Raw genomic sequence first — 18,779 nt, forward strand, 5'->3', positions numbered from 1 at the left:
TTCCCTGCACCACCAAGATTAGCGTATTTCATTAGTGTGGTTGGCCTCTTAGCCGCTGAGGTCAGCGGTCGATCATCCGGCGAGTCATGTCGGAGGAACCAATGGTCCATCGTTTATCTTTAGTAATTTGTGGCATACTACGTTTTAGAATAGACAATATCGAAAGCATAGGAGTTTGAGCCACTACGTTACACAGCACTAACCAACCATAATGGTGGTATGGGGTGGCTCCCCTAGGGACACGGTGCCCGTAGGGTAAATAAGTCCCTGGGGGATTCGGTCCCTTAGGGAAAACCATACTCCCTAGGGGAAATATATCCTGTCCCTGGGGGAGACTACATCCCCTAAGGAAAATATGTCCCTAGGGGAATCCTGTCCCTAGGGGAATTGTGTGGAGACCGTTGGCGAGTCGGAGAGAGGAGGGAGTCTTGAATAGCCACTTATCTGAATAAATGGCTCCTCTCGTGCTAAATTGAATTACCGCTGGACCTTGGTCACCTCACCGGAGTCATTCCTACTATAACATTTATTTCTCTAGCAACAACTGGCCGTTGTCCTGGTTGGCCTCTTGGCCGCTGAGGTCGCCCAATAACATTGAAAAGCTGGAAGTGAAAGGGTTTATTTATAGGAAGGGAAGTTGATGGAATTCGAGAAAAGGTGACAGAAGCCATTTCGCGCCCTTGGCGAAGTGGGGCCTCGGGAGATCTCCAAGATCTCCAGACCCCCTGGCCCACATAACGTCTCCTCTGATGCCAAATTTTGAAGAAAATTATTGCGAAACCCCGCAGTAGGCCATCAGCGACAGTTGGCAAGGGTGAAAGGCAATTAAGTAATCCAGCCGACCTAAGCGTTTAACAGCAGGCGACAGAGTAAGCGCTGTTTTTTTTTCATCTTGTGTTATAGATGAACGAAGAAAACGAAATCAAGGGCCGCGACCGAGGCACTTTGGTTGGTTTTATAATTGGATGGACGGAGTCCGTCGGCGTTAAAAATCAGTTTCAACCACCGAACGAGTTATTTATCCAAATTTCGACCTATTTTCGACCATGTTTTGGCCTTTTTATTGTCCACTAACGAATTTTGAGGTAATACCAACTCGAAAATCATAATACCTCTAATTTCCGAGAATCGTAGCTTGGGGTTGAGCGCCGAGGAGTATGAGTAACTCTAAAAGAATCGCATCGAAGAGACAAATTTCTCTGCAAATTCTATAAAGGAATCGCGACACGTTAGACAATCCCCTTCCGCTTTACTGATTGTGAAAAATAGCGAAGGCCTTGGATTCCCACTCCAGAAATCATTGATAGCCCTGGGAAAAGGTTTGCTGAAAATAGTGCTCTTGCTGGTTTAACTTGCTGCTGAATGACCTAATAATGATAGGACCGCACATTAGGGTTAGGGTTTAGTCGTCAAATGGCCATTGTCGCGCCAGCTCTGCCTTATCTTCTTCGGTTTTCCCAAACTCTTGCACTACCTCCTCCTTTAGTGCTCGAAGTGCAACCTTGGCGGCTTTATATTTTCCGTGCTCAACTGCGTTTTTATCAGGCCAGAGCGGCCCTAATCGGGCTTTGAAATCGCTCATGATCTGCATTCCACGTACTGCCTTTTCACCATCCTTTTCGATCTCTGCCAAACGCCTATCATCAAATATAATGGGAAAAGGCCGTCGGGGGTTTGAAGAATTATTTGCTGGCAGCTCAGGCCATGCATCGCGTAAACCTATGGTTAGGGCATGAAAATGTGCTTCACCAAATTCTAGCAGGCGACGGGCTAGCACAAGTAAATCAAAACCCTCCGTTCGACGGTATTTAATAGCCTCATAAGCTGCCGGAGTCTTCTTTAATGCGATTTTTCGGGAGGCGACGAAGAGAGCTTTTTTATAATATTGACTGATTGCTTCTGTTTTCTCTGTTTCCGAAAGACCTTCGATATTCTCAAGTTCAGGGCGGTCTAAAGTCTCTGGTTCTGGGCCACTATAGTCAATGAACACAGGGTCTGGACTGTGATCAAGTAACGGTAAAAGGCTGACGGACTGCCAGTCAATAATCCCAACAAGTTTGGAGGGATCTTTTGGATCAACGAATATGTTCTCGTCGTGGAGATCATCATGCCAGAGACAAGGTGTTGTAATATTCTTACTCTCGGTAGGGAGAAGAGCGTCATAAATTTGGAGGTACTCTTCGACTGCGGATAACTTTTTGCTGCGTTCGGGCTGATATAGACCCGGACCGCACACCATTACAGTTTGTTTTGGCAATGTCTTTAGCGTTGAAATTGCTAGCTTCTCGCGAAGCCCAATCGCTTTATAGTAATCGTACACAGAGTGCCCTATAACACGATTAACGATATAATTCTTCGCCCAGGCGGCAAGTTAGCTCCCATGGCCCTCGGTCACAACTCAAAAGCGACCTTCCACAGTCATACCAATCCCGGCCGGTGGTAGGGCCAATTGCGAAACGCTCGTCCCAAATTTTATCGCCCTTGTTATCACGGTAAAGATATTTCTCCCGCTGCGCGTTTTCCAGGTCTTTGGCATAGTAAAGTCCGCCAAACCGTGAGAACGTAACGGACAGCCAAGTAGACTGATAACGAGCTACATCAAGCCGAAGATTCATCTTATCAACAAGTTTCATATTGTCCCAAACTTGACTGAGCTGGACTCCAGGCATTTTTTCCATAATTATATACTCAGCTCCTACTGAGTTCGTAGCACGAGAATCCCAAGAATACACTATCGGGGTGGGTGTTCCAAGTACGTTGCGCACCTCGTGAATATTAGCTGGGATTATGAAAATGCAATCGACGATTCATATGCTTACAAAGTCCATAGTAGCTACTTCGCTCGCTGTGGTAAGGTGAGAGATGCCAGCATTCGGGTTGGGTACCTTGGCAATGACCTCTTGCCCATTATCCATCGCTAGAACAAAACTCTTATTATACATGCCATCAGGGCACTTTTCAACGGCAACACAAACTTTTGCCCCTACCGACTCAGCAGCAATACGGGCGAGCTCATTCATGTTAAACCTGATGTGACGGCTAGCAATCTGGTCTGCTTCGTCTAGTACGAAACGACCACGGGTAAACGAGAATAAATCGTCGGGGGCATTCCAATCTAGAAAGGATAAATGATTAGCTGGGAATGAAAGGTGGAAATTAAAAAAGTTAGAAACTGCAATCAGACCTGTATCCGTTGGGACCATTGCTGCTGTTGATGCTTCCCTATAATAGGTTTGGTGACAGGTGGAAACGAAGGCTGAAGGGGTCATCGACAGGAGAGCTCGTGTAAACTGACAAGCTCTTTGCAAGTTTGGGAGCTTTGACAACAATGCCATTATATATATGATAACGAGCGCTATTTGACGCCTCAAGGATTGTTAAGGGAAGTACAGGAACGGGTAGGCAATAGATATTTTATGGCTCGGGGCCTATTAGACCATAATCTCTTCGAAGAGGCTAAAGAAGGGCTTACAAGAGTAAAGAAGGAAATAATTAGTTAGAACACATGCGAAAAATAGTGAGGAAATGAAGGCCTGGAATAATATATGGCCGTATGATGATTAAATATACAAATTTCTAGATTGTTCCATCGACACTTTGACCCCAATGACCTCACATAATCTAACACGACACTTGTTCTCCTATGGCAAGCCTAGAAAGACTTTGGAAAGCAAAAACAAGATCAACTATAAGTGATCGGAAAGCTGCTAGAATTAGATCACATTCTTTCAACATAGAAAACTTTGATTTTCTCTGAACCATGGCTTGAGCCTCTCCTTCGGAGCCCATTTATACCCAAAACAGAGATCATTTATCTGTCCACAGTCCCGCTCCATCACGCTGCGCCACATGCCGCTTTGTACGCGTTTGCATGGCTGAGTACCGGTTGTTGGAGGGCTGCTTCCTGAGCTTGGTGCAATAGTGGACCTGTAAGCACTCCTTGGTCCGACTGGGGAATTGTTCTGTAATTTGCGCCCATGACAGACGCTCCGTTTCCTTTAGCCTACGAAGGAGTTGCTCCTCCTCATGGGTAAATCGGCGGCGCTTCGAGTGTCGCGCCGACGGGATCTTGGGGCTGACGCGTCTTGGTGTAGAGCGATCAGGCGACCGTTGTCTAGCTCGGCGTGCCTCACAGTAGTCTTGAGATGCGTCGCTTTGTCCTGTCTTCAGACCGGATGACTGATAGAGCCTCACGCAATATACCACTTCCGACCCGCAGACCTCTAAGTTTAACGTTCCAGACACTGGTATGCCGCCAGTCGCGTTAGCGGATACGAGGGAGGGCGATGAGAGCTGGCTGCGGCGCGGTAGCGGGCTGAGACACGGTCGACTGGGTTCTGTCGGCCGCTGTAACGTGTCACACCGCGCCGCATACGGCTCCACGTACTCTAGAGGGCTGTCAGGGCTGCTGTCGCTTATGTAGTTGATTTCAGACTTCTTGCATCGCCGGTGAGGGGCTCGACGCCGTACTGGTACGACCACCGCAAGACGTGAAGAGGAAGTGGGGTCGCTGCCACTCTGGCAGCTCGTCGTCGTAGGACTGAGACGAAAGTCGTTCATGCTAGCCATTTCACATCCATCAGGGTCCAAAATCGCTATACGAACCAGTCAGCTAATAGGTATAGCAGATAACTTATATAGTCAAGAGGCTGATCGTTCCTACCTTGCTCTTCATCAATACCATTTACACTGTCTCCGCTGTCCTCAGTGTTCAGACCGACCGCGGAACATGGCGATTGAGACGATGCGCCTCCCGGACCATGCGCCGTCAACACTAAGCCGCAGTCAGACGAACTTCCACAGAGGTTGATGCCACTGCCGATCACGGTAGAGTCAGCACCGTCGATGTCTTTCGAAACCGCTAGTGGTGATCCATCGGCGCCGAACTCGTCTAATACGAAATCGAAATCATTCTGCGATTCCTGGTCACCCACTGAGAACCCAATGTTATTCCAGCTAGCAAGGCTGTGCGAGGTTGCCGCGAAGCAGTCTTGAGATTGGAGGGGAGTGGGATGAGTAGGAGCTGTTGGTCCTGGGAGCCACACGCCAGGTCCGGCCATAGTCGCTGAAGTCATGCAGTGAGTAAATCTCAATGGTGGACCATTGGACTGGCTGGCAGACTGGGTGGCCTTTGTCTTGGGGACATAAGGGATCGCATTATCGAGATTGATCAGTCTGGAAACAGATATTGACATGGTTATAGTCGAAATAGACACCAACGATATAAACACAACAGAGGTGAATGATATGGCAGTCAATGGAACAGGACGGACGGGGCGGCCCAGTTCTCTTTTATTATTAAGGGGACTCTGTCGCCGACATCGTCGACACCAATCACTATACAGATGACCTCAGTTGTCTGAGTACCACCTCCCACCATCTGAGGGGAACAGAATGTTCAAAATTCTATCTCTGGCCAGCTGCAGTGCAATGTAAACACCTGTGAAAATCAGAGGTGTAAATGGTGCTCAGTAAGAACATGTTTGCTTCTAGTCTCCCAAGTGGCCACATTCTTTGCTCCTGTGCAAAATCACCAAGGCAGACTGCAAGGCTGGACATTGCAGGAATCAAGTACTGTCCAGCCCACACATTCCCTGCACCTCTGAATCCTATATGAACTGGAGACACCGACTTATTTGCTGCTGGCAAATTTCTTCTCTTTGATTTTGGCTGTCCTTCATTCTGATTGGTAAAAAGCAAAAGGAGGAAGATGGGGCCGGTCATATGTGGTTGAGTTGCATTGATAAAAGTGAGGAGGGAAAGGGTGAGAAGGGAAGTTTGATGCTGGCTGGGCCACTTCGCACAGAGGATCTGGGTGATGCTGGAAAGGGCATCACGCGGTGTGCTGCATTACTTGATTCAGTTGGTGGGGCCAACAGCTAGGCAACTGTCCAACAATGAAGGCACCATGGGGGGGAGACATAGTGAGCACTATTGAAGGTAGAATGGTTGGAAATTGGCTGATTCAAGAAATCAGTGCAACCTGTCAATAGCTCGGTCTGGTGGCCTCTGTGATGTGTGAGAATTATTCTCAGAAGTCAAACTCCCAGAGCTATGCCTCTGAGCCTTTACTTGCAGACATGTGATGTGAGCTGTGGGTGGAATTGAAGTCACAGGGATGATGTGACCAGGCACGAGAAGGGTCCACATTGCAAATGGGAACCTGGGTGGGTATCTTCTGTCCGCGACAAGGGGGAGGTAGGGAGGTGCGGGACAACTGGGTCCCGGGGGATGAAAACAATGGCGAAATGTTCAAGGGCACTGTGGAGGAAAGAAGGGAAGAAGTGAGTTTGATGTTGGAGGGATGCACGAACGACCTTTTATGTGGTCGTCGAGCTGGAATGATGCCATCCCTGAATGGGGCATGTGGAGCGGCGCTAAACCCGACCCGACAAGGCACTAGCCCGACCGGGGATGGCGGCATGGACCAAGATATCCATTCCTCTCTAGCCTCGGGTAGCTCACGCCACGAATTTTATTTGGATGGTTTATATCAGAGAATCACAGTGGTATTTCCTTTGATACTTCCGTATAATCGTTATGATATGCTATAAATGAATAGTTAAGTAAATTGTACCCGTAGGGGTTATTATATCCAATTAGACAGTTGGCAACGTGAGTTAATTGGGGCGATACCAAGATACAAAGAAAGAAGATGGAGCGAAGCAAAACAAAAAGACATAAAAGGAAAGTGATGCATAACAAAAAGAACAAAAAAAAGAGGCCTAGCTATCTAAGTCGCATAGAAGGGAAAAACCTGGGGCCGGCAAAGCCGTGGACAACTACGCTTTGAATGTCAATGTTACCTCCGCTAAACGGACTCCACAGCTTGATAAGGATGAACTTTCCCGATCTGTATATCAACTCATCAGTATAAGATGTGGATGGCGAGACGGCAAATGACGCCTATAAGATAGGGATTGGGCGCGAAATTTTTACATACACAGGTGGGTCAAATTTGATGCTAACCATACTCTTCTCCTTTTTTATAAAGAAACGTGCGTGTGGTTTCATGATTTCCGGATCAGAGGCGGTTGGCTCACTTCCATCAGTCAAGGCGTCTCTGTTCCGGAATGTTGATGAGGGTTCAATTAGACTAGGGACTAGCCGTCGGCTGCTCCCGCCGTCAAGACTGTCAATTGCTTCAATATCATTAACAGCCCGCCTCATTCGACGTCGAAATTGACGTTGTTCTCCATTTAGCAAACCGTTGATCCACTCAGAAGCTTCATCGCTATCGACGTCCAAATCCGGGCAACGCATTTCGGATTCGATTTGGTCCATGCGCATTCTGTCGACGTCGGTCGATGAAGGCGCCTCGTCAGGATCTTCATCATTAATATCATCGTCGGATTTATCATCAAAGTGGGTCGTAACGCGGAAGTCAGAAGCGGAGCTGCGATAAACAATAGGTCTAGAGTCGAAAGACGAAGGGGTGAGCTCATTCTCCGAGTCGGACCAAGTTCCTGGCCCTGACACGGCTGGCCTTTCCAGAGATCGTAAGGGTGATCTTGCTGAAGACAGATATCGATGGGAAAAACTGCTTCTTGGGTGTCGTCGTCGACGAGGTCTGAGAGGTGATGAGGAGTAAACAATTTGATACTGGGCGGTGCGTTCCAGGAATTCATCTAGCGCCATTGAGACAAATATCATCCCTTCTTGGATGCTAAAACAGATGGGTATTAGTGGATATTTTGCGGTTAATTACTTTTTTTTATTGGGCTGGGTTGAAATCACTTACGGAGCATCAAATCCTGATTTTGGAGCTTTAATAACGATCTTTTGTAGGCAAAATGGGGTCTCCCCGTGGTGGCGAAGAATCAAATTGCACCGATCATTTTTTGTGCAATACACTGAAGAGTCGTTAAGCAGAACGTTTTCCGGATATGAATTTTCACCAGACGCTTCGTATGTTCCTCCGTCACAGCTGACGATCTCCATCTCTAAAGTTCCCGGAACAACTTCACCGTAGTGCCCGTATCTAAACCGACAGATTCCCTCCCGCTTATCATCAGAGTCCAATTTACGCCGTTTATGTCTCCATCGACCGTGCCGGTCTTCAGTGGGAGGACCCTGGGCTGCCAAAGTTGAAGACCCAACTGGCGAGGCAGTGTCGCCAAAACCAGATCCCAAAGAGAGCCCGGGTCCCGAAAGACGTGCCGCGACACGTCTTTGGCTATCCAGTTCGCTGTGGTCTGCGTTTATCCGGTTGTCACCATCCGTTGCGCCAATTATCACGTTTAATCGATCCGCCGCATAGACCCGGGGACGCCGTTGTCCCGTTGTAGAGGAGTATCGGTCCAGAACAGCCCCAGACCGGGTTGTTGCAGGAACAGGATTCTCCGCTGGTGACCCCCTTTCAAATCCTATTCGCTCTCCCGTGTCAGCAGCGTCAACCTCAGCGCGGCGATCAGACGCGTCATCCAAGGCTTGCAATTCGCGCCGAAGAACGTTATAGGTGTATTCGCGGACAGGATCGCTCCAGTGGGACATGCGAGCGTCAAGTAGGTTCTGCAAATGGTGCAGTCGTGTGTTCAAACGCATGCGGTACTGTGCACGATCTGCGGGATTTCTAGGTTGATTATTGCGATCAGAGGCCGCAGGGAGATCAAAGTTGCCGGACTACATAATAAATTAATTGTTGGATCAAGGGTATTTCAATAGTAGAGTATTTTTTTAACTCTTTGGCAACATTAAAATATCGGCATGTATTCGCAGAGGGGCACCGCGGCCCACCTACCATTGTGGGGAAAGCCAGCTGGATGGAACAGCAGATCGTTGAGTCGTAACTGAATATCGGATACGGAAGGTGAATGAGTAGTGTTTGCGATGATTAAACCCCAGGTTGGGAATACTAGTGGGTTAGGGCGAACAGCTCGTGGTGCGGACAAAAATTCCATTAGATGTGACGCGGAGGATTACGGGTACCGTATCTCTAACATGGATACGACACAGTGCGATTTGCTCATGCCACAATCGCATGGGCGTGGCCAGAGCCGGTGGGAATGGAATGGTGGATGGAGATAGACACTGACCTCGCGGTTGATGGAAGAGTGACAGGTCAGCCTCATCTGGCAAGCCGATTAGGCGGACAAGGTTGCCGGTGCACGGGCCAATCACCAGGCTCACGTCAGCAGATCAACCCTGCCGCCGTGCAGCCGCCTCGTCCACGTGACAAGTTTCAACATCAACTTTTTGGACATCAAGAGGAAACTCAACAACACAACCAGCACACAGTTTCCAGTCCGCAGGACTAATGCGCTTGCTGGTACCTTCCATTGTTACAATTGGCATATCCTGACTGGGGCAAAAGCGCAAATTCATTGATCTTCAAAAATCTAAACTTTTCTTTGGTTCTCTGGTAGTAGCTTTCATGTTCGTCTCATCTTGTATGCAAACCCCCTATCCTCTTATATGTAATTCAATCAACCTGATTTTTATGGTTTCAATTGTGTAGGACTCTCTACATTTGAAGTTCTATACTTGTACACTATGACATCAGATAATGCAAATAACCAGATAACCGCCGGTAAGTTTCGCAACTTGTTTCGGGGGACTTCTGCAGCATTCTTGCTAACAACGACTCCCAGATGAGATTGCCCTCTATGACCGCCAAATTCGGCTCTGGGGCGTCAAGGCACAGGAAAAGTGCGTTCATTGCCCGTACCTTGTATAATAAGTTCTGACCTGGGAAAATCGGGCCAGACTCCGAACCGCGAATATCCTTCTCGTGACCCTCAGGTCACTTGGGGCAGAAATTGCCAAAAACCTTGTGCTAGCCGGAATCGGATCTCTCACCATTATAGATAATGCGGTCGTCAAACAAGGAGATATTGATGCTCAATTTTTCCTATCAGATGAACATATCAACCAAAATGTTGGTCTTCATGCTACATTGAATACCTTACGGATAGGAAATTTGAGCTAATACGTATGCTTAGCGAGCAGAAGCTGCAGCTGCCCAAATTTTGCAGATGAACCCAAGGGTTCAAGTTCTTGTTGAAGCAATTGATATTAGATCAAAACCTCCAGCATTCTTTGCGTCGTATGATGTTACTGTTGCAACAGATCTTGACTATGACACAATCTGCTGGATGAACAATGCCTGTAGAGTTGCCAATCGTCGTTTCTATGCTGCAGGAGTCCATGGCTTTTACGGCTACATCTTCTCAGATCTCATCAGCCACGATTTCGTGATCGAGCGAGAAAAATCGAACGTCGCTTCTGCACCAATCGAGACGCCCACTAGGACCGTTCTGGACGTGAAAACCAAAAGAGAAAACGATAAGACGATTGAAATGATAACAAAGCGCGAAGTCTACTGCCCACTTATGCTTTCCAATACCTCTCCTCTGCCTCAGGAATTTACCAAAGTCCGCCGCAAGCGTTTGCAGGTAACACCGCTTCTAACCTGTCTACGTGCTCTGTGGGAATTTCAGCGAGAGAAAGATGGGAGTCTGCCGACAAAAGATGATTTGGAGACATTTATTCGACTCGCCAATGATCGCCATTTGGAACTACGCCTGGACATATCCACTCTCACTGCGGAATTCATACGAAGCTTTCTTGACAACCTAGGCAGTGAATTGAGCCCCGTATCGGCGTTTTTGGGTGGCTCACTTGCCCAAGATGTTATCAACGTGTTAGGTGCAAGGGAGCAACCACTGCAAAATCTATTATTGTTCGATGGCGAACGGAGCGTTGCACCTATTTACTCGCTTCATCCTATTTTCCCTGAGGAATGAATCAGCTTTGTACCGATTCCGTTCTAGCATCGATCTTGAGACGACCCTCAGATGAGATTTCCTTTGCAAAAGACCTAAGATTTTCCTCCCAATTCAGTTTCTGGACTAAAGGCCTTTGCTGCTCTCTTGGTGTTTTTCCATATTACAAATGTCGGAAACCGATTTTACATACATACCCAGTCGACTGCTTTTAAAGGTCCTCTTTTTGCTGTAAAATTTCGATTAAAGAAGACGCCGTGTGTGTTTTGCCATATGGAGTTTCACGAAGGATTTATTTCTCTATTCCAAATAACAATGGGATAGATATTGAGCGGACAGTTGCGAAATAACTCAAAATATACCCTTTTATCATGATCTGTGATGTCGTTCAGATGACTTATGTTTCCTATATCTCAATTCTCTACTTTCTCTTGCGGAAATACGGAACAGTCCCCTTGGAGTTTCGGGGGTTGAGGGGGGATTGTTATGTGATTTTGTTTTTGCTTTTTTTATTTGCAGGGGAAATCGGTTTGTGTGTTAGCCTGTTGAAAAATGCGAATGGGATAAACAAAGGATGGAGGGCGGATAGCCGCGTTCAAAGAAAACAGAAGCCGGAACTAGAATAAGCAGAACACGGATGGTGACAGGTTTTCAGCCCTTCTTTGTTCCTTGGGCACGATCGGTTACTGTTAATAAAACATCTAGACTCAAAACATAGGCTTTAGAAATTCTTTTTCGGAAGGTTGATATTTATTTCAACAAGGAAAAAACGTAAATTCTTGTATTTATGGGAATAATAACCCTCACATTCCCTCTCCATAGCATGCCTAATGATATCAATGAAAAATATGAAGACAGGATCAATATATAATGCAAATTCGAAAAGCGTAAACAAAGAGTAGAGAACACTTAAATTTAATTTCCGTCAAAAATATGCCCCACAAAAGGTAGAGAAAGTATGGCAAGTGATGTACATACAAAAAACAATCGCTTAGATGGGAAACATAACAGGATGATAAAATGCAGGTACCAGTGGTTATGTGGGTACTGGCAACCACACCCATGGTTCGTTAATTCCATTTCAGCAGGTGCACCATGGCTGGGACGGTAGAGGTAATAAGCTCGGTATGCTGTTGCAGGGTGGAATCACATAGATCCTTCCAATCCTTCATCTCCTGACCATCTGAATGAGAAATTTAAATATATACATATATATCAAAGGTAGGTCCAAATACGTATAACTCCTAGCGTAGGTGAAGAAACAGAATCAAGAATGGTAATTTATATACTGCAAAAACCAGTCGGGTAGAGTCGACACGGCAAAATTCGAGTAGACGTCACGGCATCTTCAAATCGTATTTATTTGGTCGGTAATGAGGGCGGGGAATTAGCATTTTGCTAGCGGCCAAAACAAAGTTTTCCTTCTGTTTATAGTGCCCGTTCTGGGTCTTTGGCAGCGGTAGCAATCGGGGTGTTGATGGGACTATCGTCACCCTGTTCTTTATCAGCCGCGCCTATAAGGCCTTCTAGCTCAAATTCCTCTGCATCGTGAACATGTTGGGTTTGACCCTGGCGACGAATATGGCCATTCATTCCCATGTGGATACTACCATTATGCAAGGAGGTGGAACGGCGGTCAGATAGCCGCCGAGAATATGATGAAGGCTTGCCGCCGTTGTATTTAGCAGTTTCGGGCCAGGCATGGACAGCATACACGTGGATGAGGATGTTGACAACTAACAATCCGGATAAGTTTAATGTACAACTTTTATGAATGAAAGTGAATGAGTGTTAACTTACACAAGAATAGGACGAATGCGATGCTGTAGAGGATAAGGACATAGGCGACGTGAGAAATGCCCGCCTTAGAGATGAGCGCCAATTGTTCCTCTGTGGCGCCCATGAACAGGAAGCCGGATGCATATAACAGCTACAAATTGTTAGCTTCCACTGAGCTCAGTGCGGTTCCATGTCAACATTAGAAGTACTTACAAATGGCGTGATATATTGGAAGCTATTAGGATCAGTTCCATCAGGGCTAAGGGTGCTCCGGTCCTTTAACACAAAGGAAATTTCTACAATTCTCGCCGCCCCTGCGCCCATTAGCGTATAGCCGAAAAAAGCGTGAACCATGGTGCTAATCGGCAGGTGTTGCGGGTGGGAAGACATGGCATATCCTGTAAGCAGAATCACAACGGCTGGGATCAAATTTCTTTTCGGCTGGCCATTTCTCTTCCTGCTCAACCAAATGCCGACCAATCCAGCAGACCACCAAATAATACCCATGCTTGTGTGCTCGACATCGTTGTGAGCCCAGGGTTGCCCCCAACGATGCTCAGTAAAGGTGTTTATGCATCCCCAAATCGCAATAGCCAGGGAATCAAAGAACTCTTGGCTCCGGCCAGTTCGGCGAAGCCAATATTGGCCGACAAGGAGAAGAATTGTTAGAAGTATTCCGTACGCGATAAACGCACTGCCCATTATGAAATGCGCAAGGCATTGTCCAAGGTGGTCTGCACGACAGAATCCTAGAGCTGTTATCCCACCGAATATCATCTGCACCCAGCTCACCACCGGCATCACTTTGCCCACCACGCCATGACTCCCAACGATATATGGCCGTATTCTGCCATGGATACCCTGCGATAAGTGAAGTTTGAGATAAATTCCTAGGACAATTTGCACCACAAGCATGAGCATTAACGAATTCGCGAATGAAGCATGGATATTTTCGGAAAACTGCCGTCCCTTGTGTAAATGGCCCATAAAGTACGCCACAAACGCAATCACACTACCAACTATCTGAACGGGAACATGCCAGCGAGACCGAGTGATCTAAGAAAGAAAGTACTGTTAGATCTAACTGCGTGGTATTGCGGAGAAAATTGGAGAACTCACACCCAGTACCATGCCAGCGGGAAAAATAAGGCCAAACGCAACGGTCATTAGGATGATGTGTACCCATAATATCGAATCCTGGGGACGATTCATCGTTCGTTAGAACAAAACTACTATAGCTGGGTACAGGGAAATGGGTTCCGCCAACGTACGATCGGATCCCCTGATATGGCCTGGCCATCCGAAAGCTGAGAATGGTCTCCATGAGCAAGCGCATGCCTCGCGAAGCACCAGAGCAGAACTGGCGCTGAAACACTTAATCTCGACATTGTCGATAAGAATGACGATCTGTTACAGATCTAAATCAACGTATGAAAAACGGCGATGAAAGCCGATCAGCGGGAGGATAAGGTAGTTTATTTGAAATTAGCGCATAAAGGCTGGTCATTCCTCCGCCGATGTAGTCACGGAAAGAAATGGAAGTGAGGAGGAATCCTCATTGCGGTGTCCCCGGGGATTTAGGTGCGAATTAAACCGGTGTCCGCCATCGTGGAGTCGTCGAGATCTTGTTGAAGATTGAGGTAGCGAATTCTCCTTTTCACGGGTTGCGGCGGAGTGACACGTGATTACACCCTCCTTTAGATCGGATTAGATTGGATTCAAGTTGGGTTCGTCTACAAATTGGCGCTGGTGGTAAGGACGAGTAGCCGGGAATTTCACCTCATGAGATCGGGCCCGAAATATCAAATTTGACATTCTGGTCGTGGAGGAGACTGCATCTCACAGACTTGAACGGCGCTACCACAGCCTTGTCACTTGCGTTCAAGGGTTCTCTCTCATAATCGATCCGGGCATCACAAAATATGAGATCTATCACCATATTCTCCAGCACTTGAATTGGTTCACTATCCCGTTATTCGCGAGTTCTGCTCATTCGATGAATGGAGAACATGAGCAAATCGCGATACCTACTTCCATGTATGTACGGCCATCTGAGCTGTTCTGAAAATATAAATGTTTTGTTCAAGTGCCCACTCACTACAAAATGCCATGTCGAATTCCATTCTAGAAATTGAGACTAAATGATAAATATCTCTCCCCACTCCAATATGAAGTTCAGGCTTGTCTGAACACGATTTTTCAGATCTGTGTTTTGAAATCCAACAGCAAAGTACACAAAATTTCGAATACAGCAAAACAGAAGAAAATACCTTGGAATCGGGTAAATAGGCCAAAACAAGCAATGGCTCAACCCCAGAACGATTCTGCAATGGAAAGCACCAAGCAGGATGCCACAAGCCTACAATCGACAGCATCACAAGCAACTCCGCTAGACAGATCTGATCCTAACCACACCAGCCTAGGGAGTGCCCCTCGATACAGTGAAAAGCATGAAAAGATAATTGTCAGTACTCTGCATTACTGCTAATACATCCCCTATCAAACCATTTCTGATAGCCTCCACTCTCCAGAAAACCCTCACCTCCAAAATCTCAACACTCCACTCCGAAATATCAAAAACGGAAGATCTCCTCTCAAAAGCTCAGAACAAACTAAAGTGTGTACTGCAGTCTATTGTTTCCAAACCCCACCTCTCAGTTTTTCTCTTTTAAAACTCCACCTACCAGTCAACTAATCCTACGTAACACACCTGAACAACTAACCCAAACTAGTCCTCCAAATACCGAAGGCGCAGACGTGAATACAGCAGTGCGAAAGGACGCTGCTGCCATTGTCCAGCGACATATCCGTCTCTTACATGAGTACAACGAGATCAAGGATATTGGGCAGGGATTGATGGGATTGATTGCGGAGGCGAGGGGCGTGAGACATGTAGAAGTGCAACGGGATTTTGGTATTGGAGACGGAGATTGAAATTGACACAAGAAAAAGGAGGGGGGTTGGCGGTAAGCTGTGGCGTAAAGGTTCTGGACTACTGTGTTATTTTGTATTTTTTATGCTTCGTTGTTTTTCTTTCGGAGGTGTTTTAAGCACAACCTTGCTATGAATGATGGGAATGTGGGTCATGGGCGTCGGCAAGCTAGGAATTGTACGGCTTACAGTTGCGAATGAATCATCTTCTGAGTGGAAAGGGGGAAATCAAGGGGGAAAATAGGGGTCTAGGGTCTGGAATAAAGGCGAGGAAGGCGATTAATCGATTTTATTTTCTATTAAGCAATGGAAAATAAGAGAATGTAGAGAAATATTCTTTATACTAGAGCCACCCCCAATTCAAATCCTTGCTGCCTGCAGCGTAAGGATTTGACACATGGAATAAAGAAAGAGTTGAAGGTTTATTAGCAAAATAATAAACATAAAACCAGTTATCAAAAAAATAAGACCAAGAGAGTGAGAAATCACCGTATAAATCTCATCCAATCTTTTCCTCATATAAATAATATATATACTACCCGACATATGTTGCCATGTCATCGCCAATTCAAATCAGTCTATATCCCTGCCGATAAAGAAAAAGTGAAAAATGATTAATAAAATTATCAGCACCATAAGCGAGCGTTCACTTTTTATATATCAACCACCAGCGAGCGTAATACACTCATCAATAGCAACCTCCAATTCCTCAATCCTATTTTTGAGCCCCCGATTTTCCTCCTGAAGCACGGAAACCACACCCCACGCATCTGACGCGGTGGCGCCGTGGCAGTTGGAGCATTTGGATGTAGAAAACGCGCTCGAACCCATAAGAGAAACCCCAAGGTTTGCTGACGAGATACTCCTGAGCATTCTGTCATAAGCGGATGGTTTTGGCGCGGGTTTTGGCGCGGGTTTTGGCGATTTGGATGGCACTGGAGGTTGCGTCCCAACAGAGACGCTGATATCTGGCGATGAGGTGCCGGAGGCCCTCGTCGCTAATGTCGAGGGTGAATCCGGATTGTCACATTTTCGTGAAAATATACTTTCAGCGATGCTCTCGTCGCTGGATTCGAAGCCTGAGTCGCTGGAGAATGTGACCCCGCTAGAGCGTTTGTTATGACGACTTATAGATTTGACTTCTAAGCCGTCTCTGGCTCTTTCTCGGATGGTGCAATTGCAGCTGTGGTCACTGTTGTGATCCTGTGACGGTTCGGACTCCGTGTCAAGAATAATATTTCGTTGTCGTGCTTCCTCTTCCTCTTGGCGCATTTGGCGCTCCAGTTTAAGTTCCTCTGCCATCGCTTTCATAGCTTTGTCCTGTTCGTGTACTTTTTCTGCCATCCCGTCCAGTTGATTTTTGATGTTACGTAGACGTGAATGCGTCTCTTGTAGCTCTTCTCCTAGCGACGATTTTTCTGCTAGTGTTTGGTGAAGTGCGAACGTCCGTGATTTATATGCAGACTGGAGTCGTCTAATTACACGCTCTGCGTTATGCTGGAGACTTTTGAGGGCTTCAGGTGTCGGAAGATCGGTCGAGCCCTCTGGGAAAAGCTCGGAGCCGGCATCGAGATTTAGAAACTCATCGACTGCAGGGTCAGGTAGTTGATTTTGTTTCGAGTCCTGAGTTTTGGAGCCAAAAAGCGAAAATCGAGAAGTGTAGCTCATTTGTCTAAGTGGGGAAGGCATGCTTATCTTCTTTGTGAATTTGCTTTGAGGTTGTGAAGAGAGTGGTTCTGCCATTTGCGTTGTTTTGTCGGTCCTGTCGGCGTTGCAGGTATCTTTAGCGTTATAAGAAGGTATTTGGCCAAAGGGAACTAAAGCAGATCCCCCTTGGAAAAGACCTTTGAATAGCGTCGTTTGGCGGTTTAATTTCGGCGGTGACGTAGGATTTTCTGCAATGCTAGGCTCCAGATTAACCTCTTCAAGGTCTAAGTATCCGGTGCCATTAGGGCTGGTTTTAGTAGATGGGAAAGAAAGAATTTCGGTTTTCGCTCTATGGTGGATTGGGCGAGGGTACGTATTTGTTGTCTTCGAACAAGTTGTGGTTTTGGAGGATGCACCCAACTTGGAAGCCGTTGGAGCATCTATTGAACTTGCGCTATCTCCGTGCATTGGGTAGATGGATCGTTTGCCATTAGGAAGTTGGCTCGTAGAGTGGCTGTGGGCAAACGTCAGGTTGCGGACTATTGGAGAAGGATGTCTTGGTCTCGATTCGGTGTTGAGCATTGGATATAGAGGTTGGTTGAAACGGTGAGATGTTGGTGTACGATTCTAGCAGCCCCTCAAAACCGAGACTAGTTGTGCGTTTATTTGCCAACCTGCAATCACCACGTATTGGGTCGAAAGCCGTTGAACTCGATTGGGCGGCGCTTTCTGGCTCAACGAGTATATAAACAGCTAGCGAAGTTCAGAACCTGCTCTCCGAGGCAGGTTGAGGTCTCGAGGTTGGGGGAGACGACCTGACACACAGCTTTCCTATGGCCAGGGTACTACCTCTCCTCCTTAAGTTCCTTGGATGGTTTGCCAGGTTTGCCGATGTTTCGAAGAATTCACGAGTGTTGTGGCGCCAAAACGATCAGCGGTGGTCAAGCCGCCAAGAAACGATGATGATTGGCGGCGGCTGGCAGTTCTGATAACAACGATAAGAGCTCGAAAAACACGGCAAATAGGCGGCAGTTAACTTATTATATTTGAGGTTGAATAAAATGGAAGGAACAAGATCCTTATTCCCCCTCCTTGTCCGTTTCTTCCTCTCTGATACCGATGGAGTTGGGTGGGTAATAGAGTGGCTGGGATGAATACCTCGGTGGCTGGCAACCTGGCAATTTTCCCACGAGCCTGTCACCACCAGATCAGGGGGAAAGCGGGATATTTTAATTATCATCCATCCATTTGAAGGACGAGCTCTCTCGCTTAATCGGAATTCGGGAATTCGGAATCAAGGAAGTGATGAAAGCTCAGATCTGGTTGCCGGCCTTCGCAAATTTCATTTGATGATAAATCTATATGATAATTGTCTATTGATGGATCCGCATGCCCGCTGAGGTGCCAAACTCCTTGCTTGCCACAATAACTGATGCAAAACATGGTTTTCCGGATTGCTCATTGTTCTGTCCGTTTGATATTGATATTCAGTAGAGAGTCAGCACGCAGTCAAACATGGCTCGGCGCAATGAGACCACGGTGAACCATTCTAAAAATGCTCGCAATAATGTACCCGCCATCACCCACCCACCACCCCAAGCAGGGCTAAGGCTGGGTTAGGGTTAGGACTTGAGGATTCGTCAAGGGATAAGAGCATGAGTCATACGGACGCCTCCATCAAACCTCCATTGGGGGGAA

The 18,779-nt window shown here is 46.8% G+C and overlaps 7 protein-coding genes across 7 annotated transcripts; 2 read left to right on the forward strand and 5 right to left on the reverse strand.

Annotated features, from left to right (window-relative positions):
• Positions 1-1,402: 1,402 nt before the first annotated feature.
• HCBG_05492 (phosphotransferase enzyme family protein) lies at positions 1,403-3,203 on the reverse strand (the record flags this gene model as incomplete). The annotated part of the gene is made up of 4 exons (XM_045432541.1): positions 1,403-2,328; positions 2,396-2,765; positions 2,820-3,115; positions 3,185-3,203. The coding sequence occupies 4 exons, from the start codon at positions 3,201-3,203 to the stop codon at positions 1,403-1,405; spliced, it is 1,611 nt and encodes a 536-aa protein (XP_045286657.1).
• Positions 3,204-3,807: 604 nt separating this feature from the next.
• Positions 3,808-5,380, reverse strand: HCBG_05493 (uncharacterized protein; the record flags this gene model as incomplete). Its single annotated transcript, XM_045432542.1, has 3 exons — positions 3,808-4,595; positions 4,664-5,175; positions 5,274-5,380. The coding sequence occupies 3 exons, from the start codon at positions 5,378-5,380 to the stop codon at positions 3,808-3,810; spliced, it is 1,407 nt and encodes a 468-aa protein (XP_045286658.1).
• Positions 5,381-6,729: 1,349 nt separating this feature from the next.
• Positions 6,730-8,743, reverse strand: HCBG_05494 (uncharacterized protein; the record flags this gene model as incomplete). Its single annotated transcript, XM_045432543.1, has 4 exons — positions 6,730-6,853; positions 6,944-7,666; positions 7,742-8,622; positions 8,741-8,743. The coding sequence occupies 4 exons, from the start codon at positions 8,741-8,743 to the stop codon at positions 6,730-6,732; spliced, it is 1,731 nt and encodes a 576-aa protein (XP_045286659.1).
• A 749-nt stretch (positions 8,744-9,492) lies between these two features.
• Positions 9,493-10,745, forward strand: HCBG_05495 (E1 ubiquitin-activating protein AOS1; the record flags this gene model as incomplete). Its single annotated transcript, XM_045432544.1, has 4 exons — positions 9,493-9,529; positions 9,591-9,648; positions 9,706-9,877; positions 9,942-10,745. The coding sequence occupies 4 exons, from the start codon at positions 9,493-9,495 to the stop codon at positions 10,743-10,745; spliced, it is 1,071 nt and encodes a 356-aa protein (XP_045286660.1).
• Positions 10,746-11,488: 743 nt separating this feature from the next.
• On the reverse strand, positions 11,489-14,091 carry HCBG_05496 (uncharacterized protein; the record flags this gene model as incomplete). Its single annotated transcript, XM_045432545.1, has 6 exons — positions 11,489-11,632; positions 11,703-12,460; positions 12,525-12,654; positions 12,717-13,559; positions 13,623-13,700; positions 13,775-14,091. The coding sequence occupies 5 exons, from the start codon at positions 13,889-13,891 to the stop codon at positions 12,153-12,155; spliced, it is 1,476 nt and encodes a 491-aa protein (XP_045286661.1).
• A 421-nt stretch (positions 14,092-14,512) lies between these two features.
• On the forward strand, positions 14,513-15,437 carry HCBG_05497 (DUF1337 domain-containing protein; the record flags this gene model as incomplete). Its single annotated transcript, XM_045432546.1, has 3 exons — positions 14,513-14,540; positions 15,021-15,120; positions 15,236-15,437. 3 exons carry the CDS (start codon positions 14,513-14,515, stop codon positions 15,435-15,437), a joined length of 330 nt encoding a protein of 109 aa, XP_045286662.1.
• A 657-nt stretch (positions 15,438-16,094) lies between these two features.
• HCBG_05498 (uncharacterized protein) lies at positions 16,095-18,274 on the reverse strand (the record flags this gene model as incomplete). The annotated part of the gene is made up of 1 exon (XM_045432547.1): positions 16,095-18,274. One exon carries the CDS (start codon positions 17,661-17,663, stop codon positions 16,095-16,097), a length of 1,569 nt encoding a protein of 522 aa, XP_045286663.1.
• Between the last annotated feature and the right edge of the window lie 505 nt (positions 18,275-18,779).

This window comes from Histoplasma capsulatum (genome assembly GCF_000150115.1).
Source record: "Histoplasma capsulatum G186AR genomic scaffold supercont2.7, whole genome shotgun sequence".
Lineage (NCBI taxonomy): Eukaryota > Fungi > Ascomycota > Eurotiomycetes > Onygenales > Ajellomycetaceae > Histoplasma > Histoplasma capsulatum.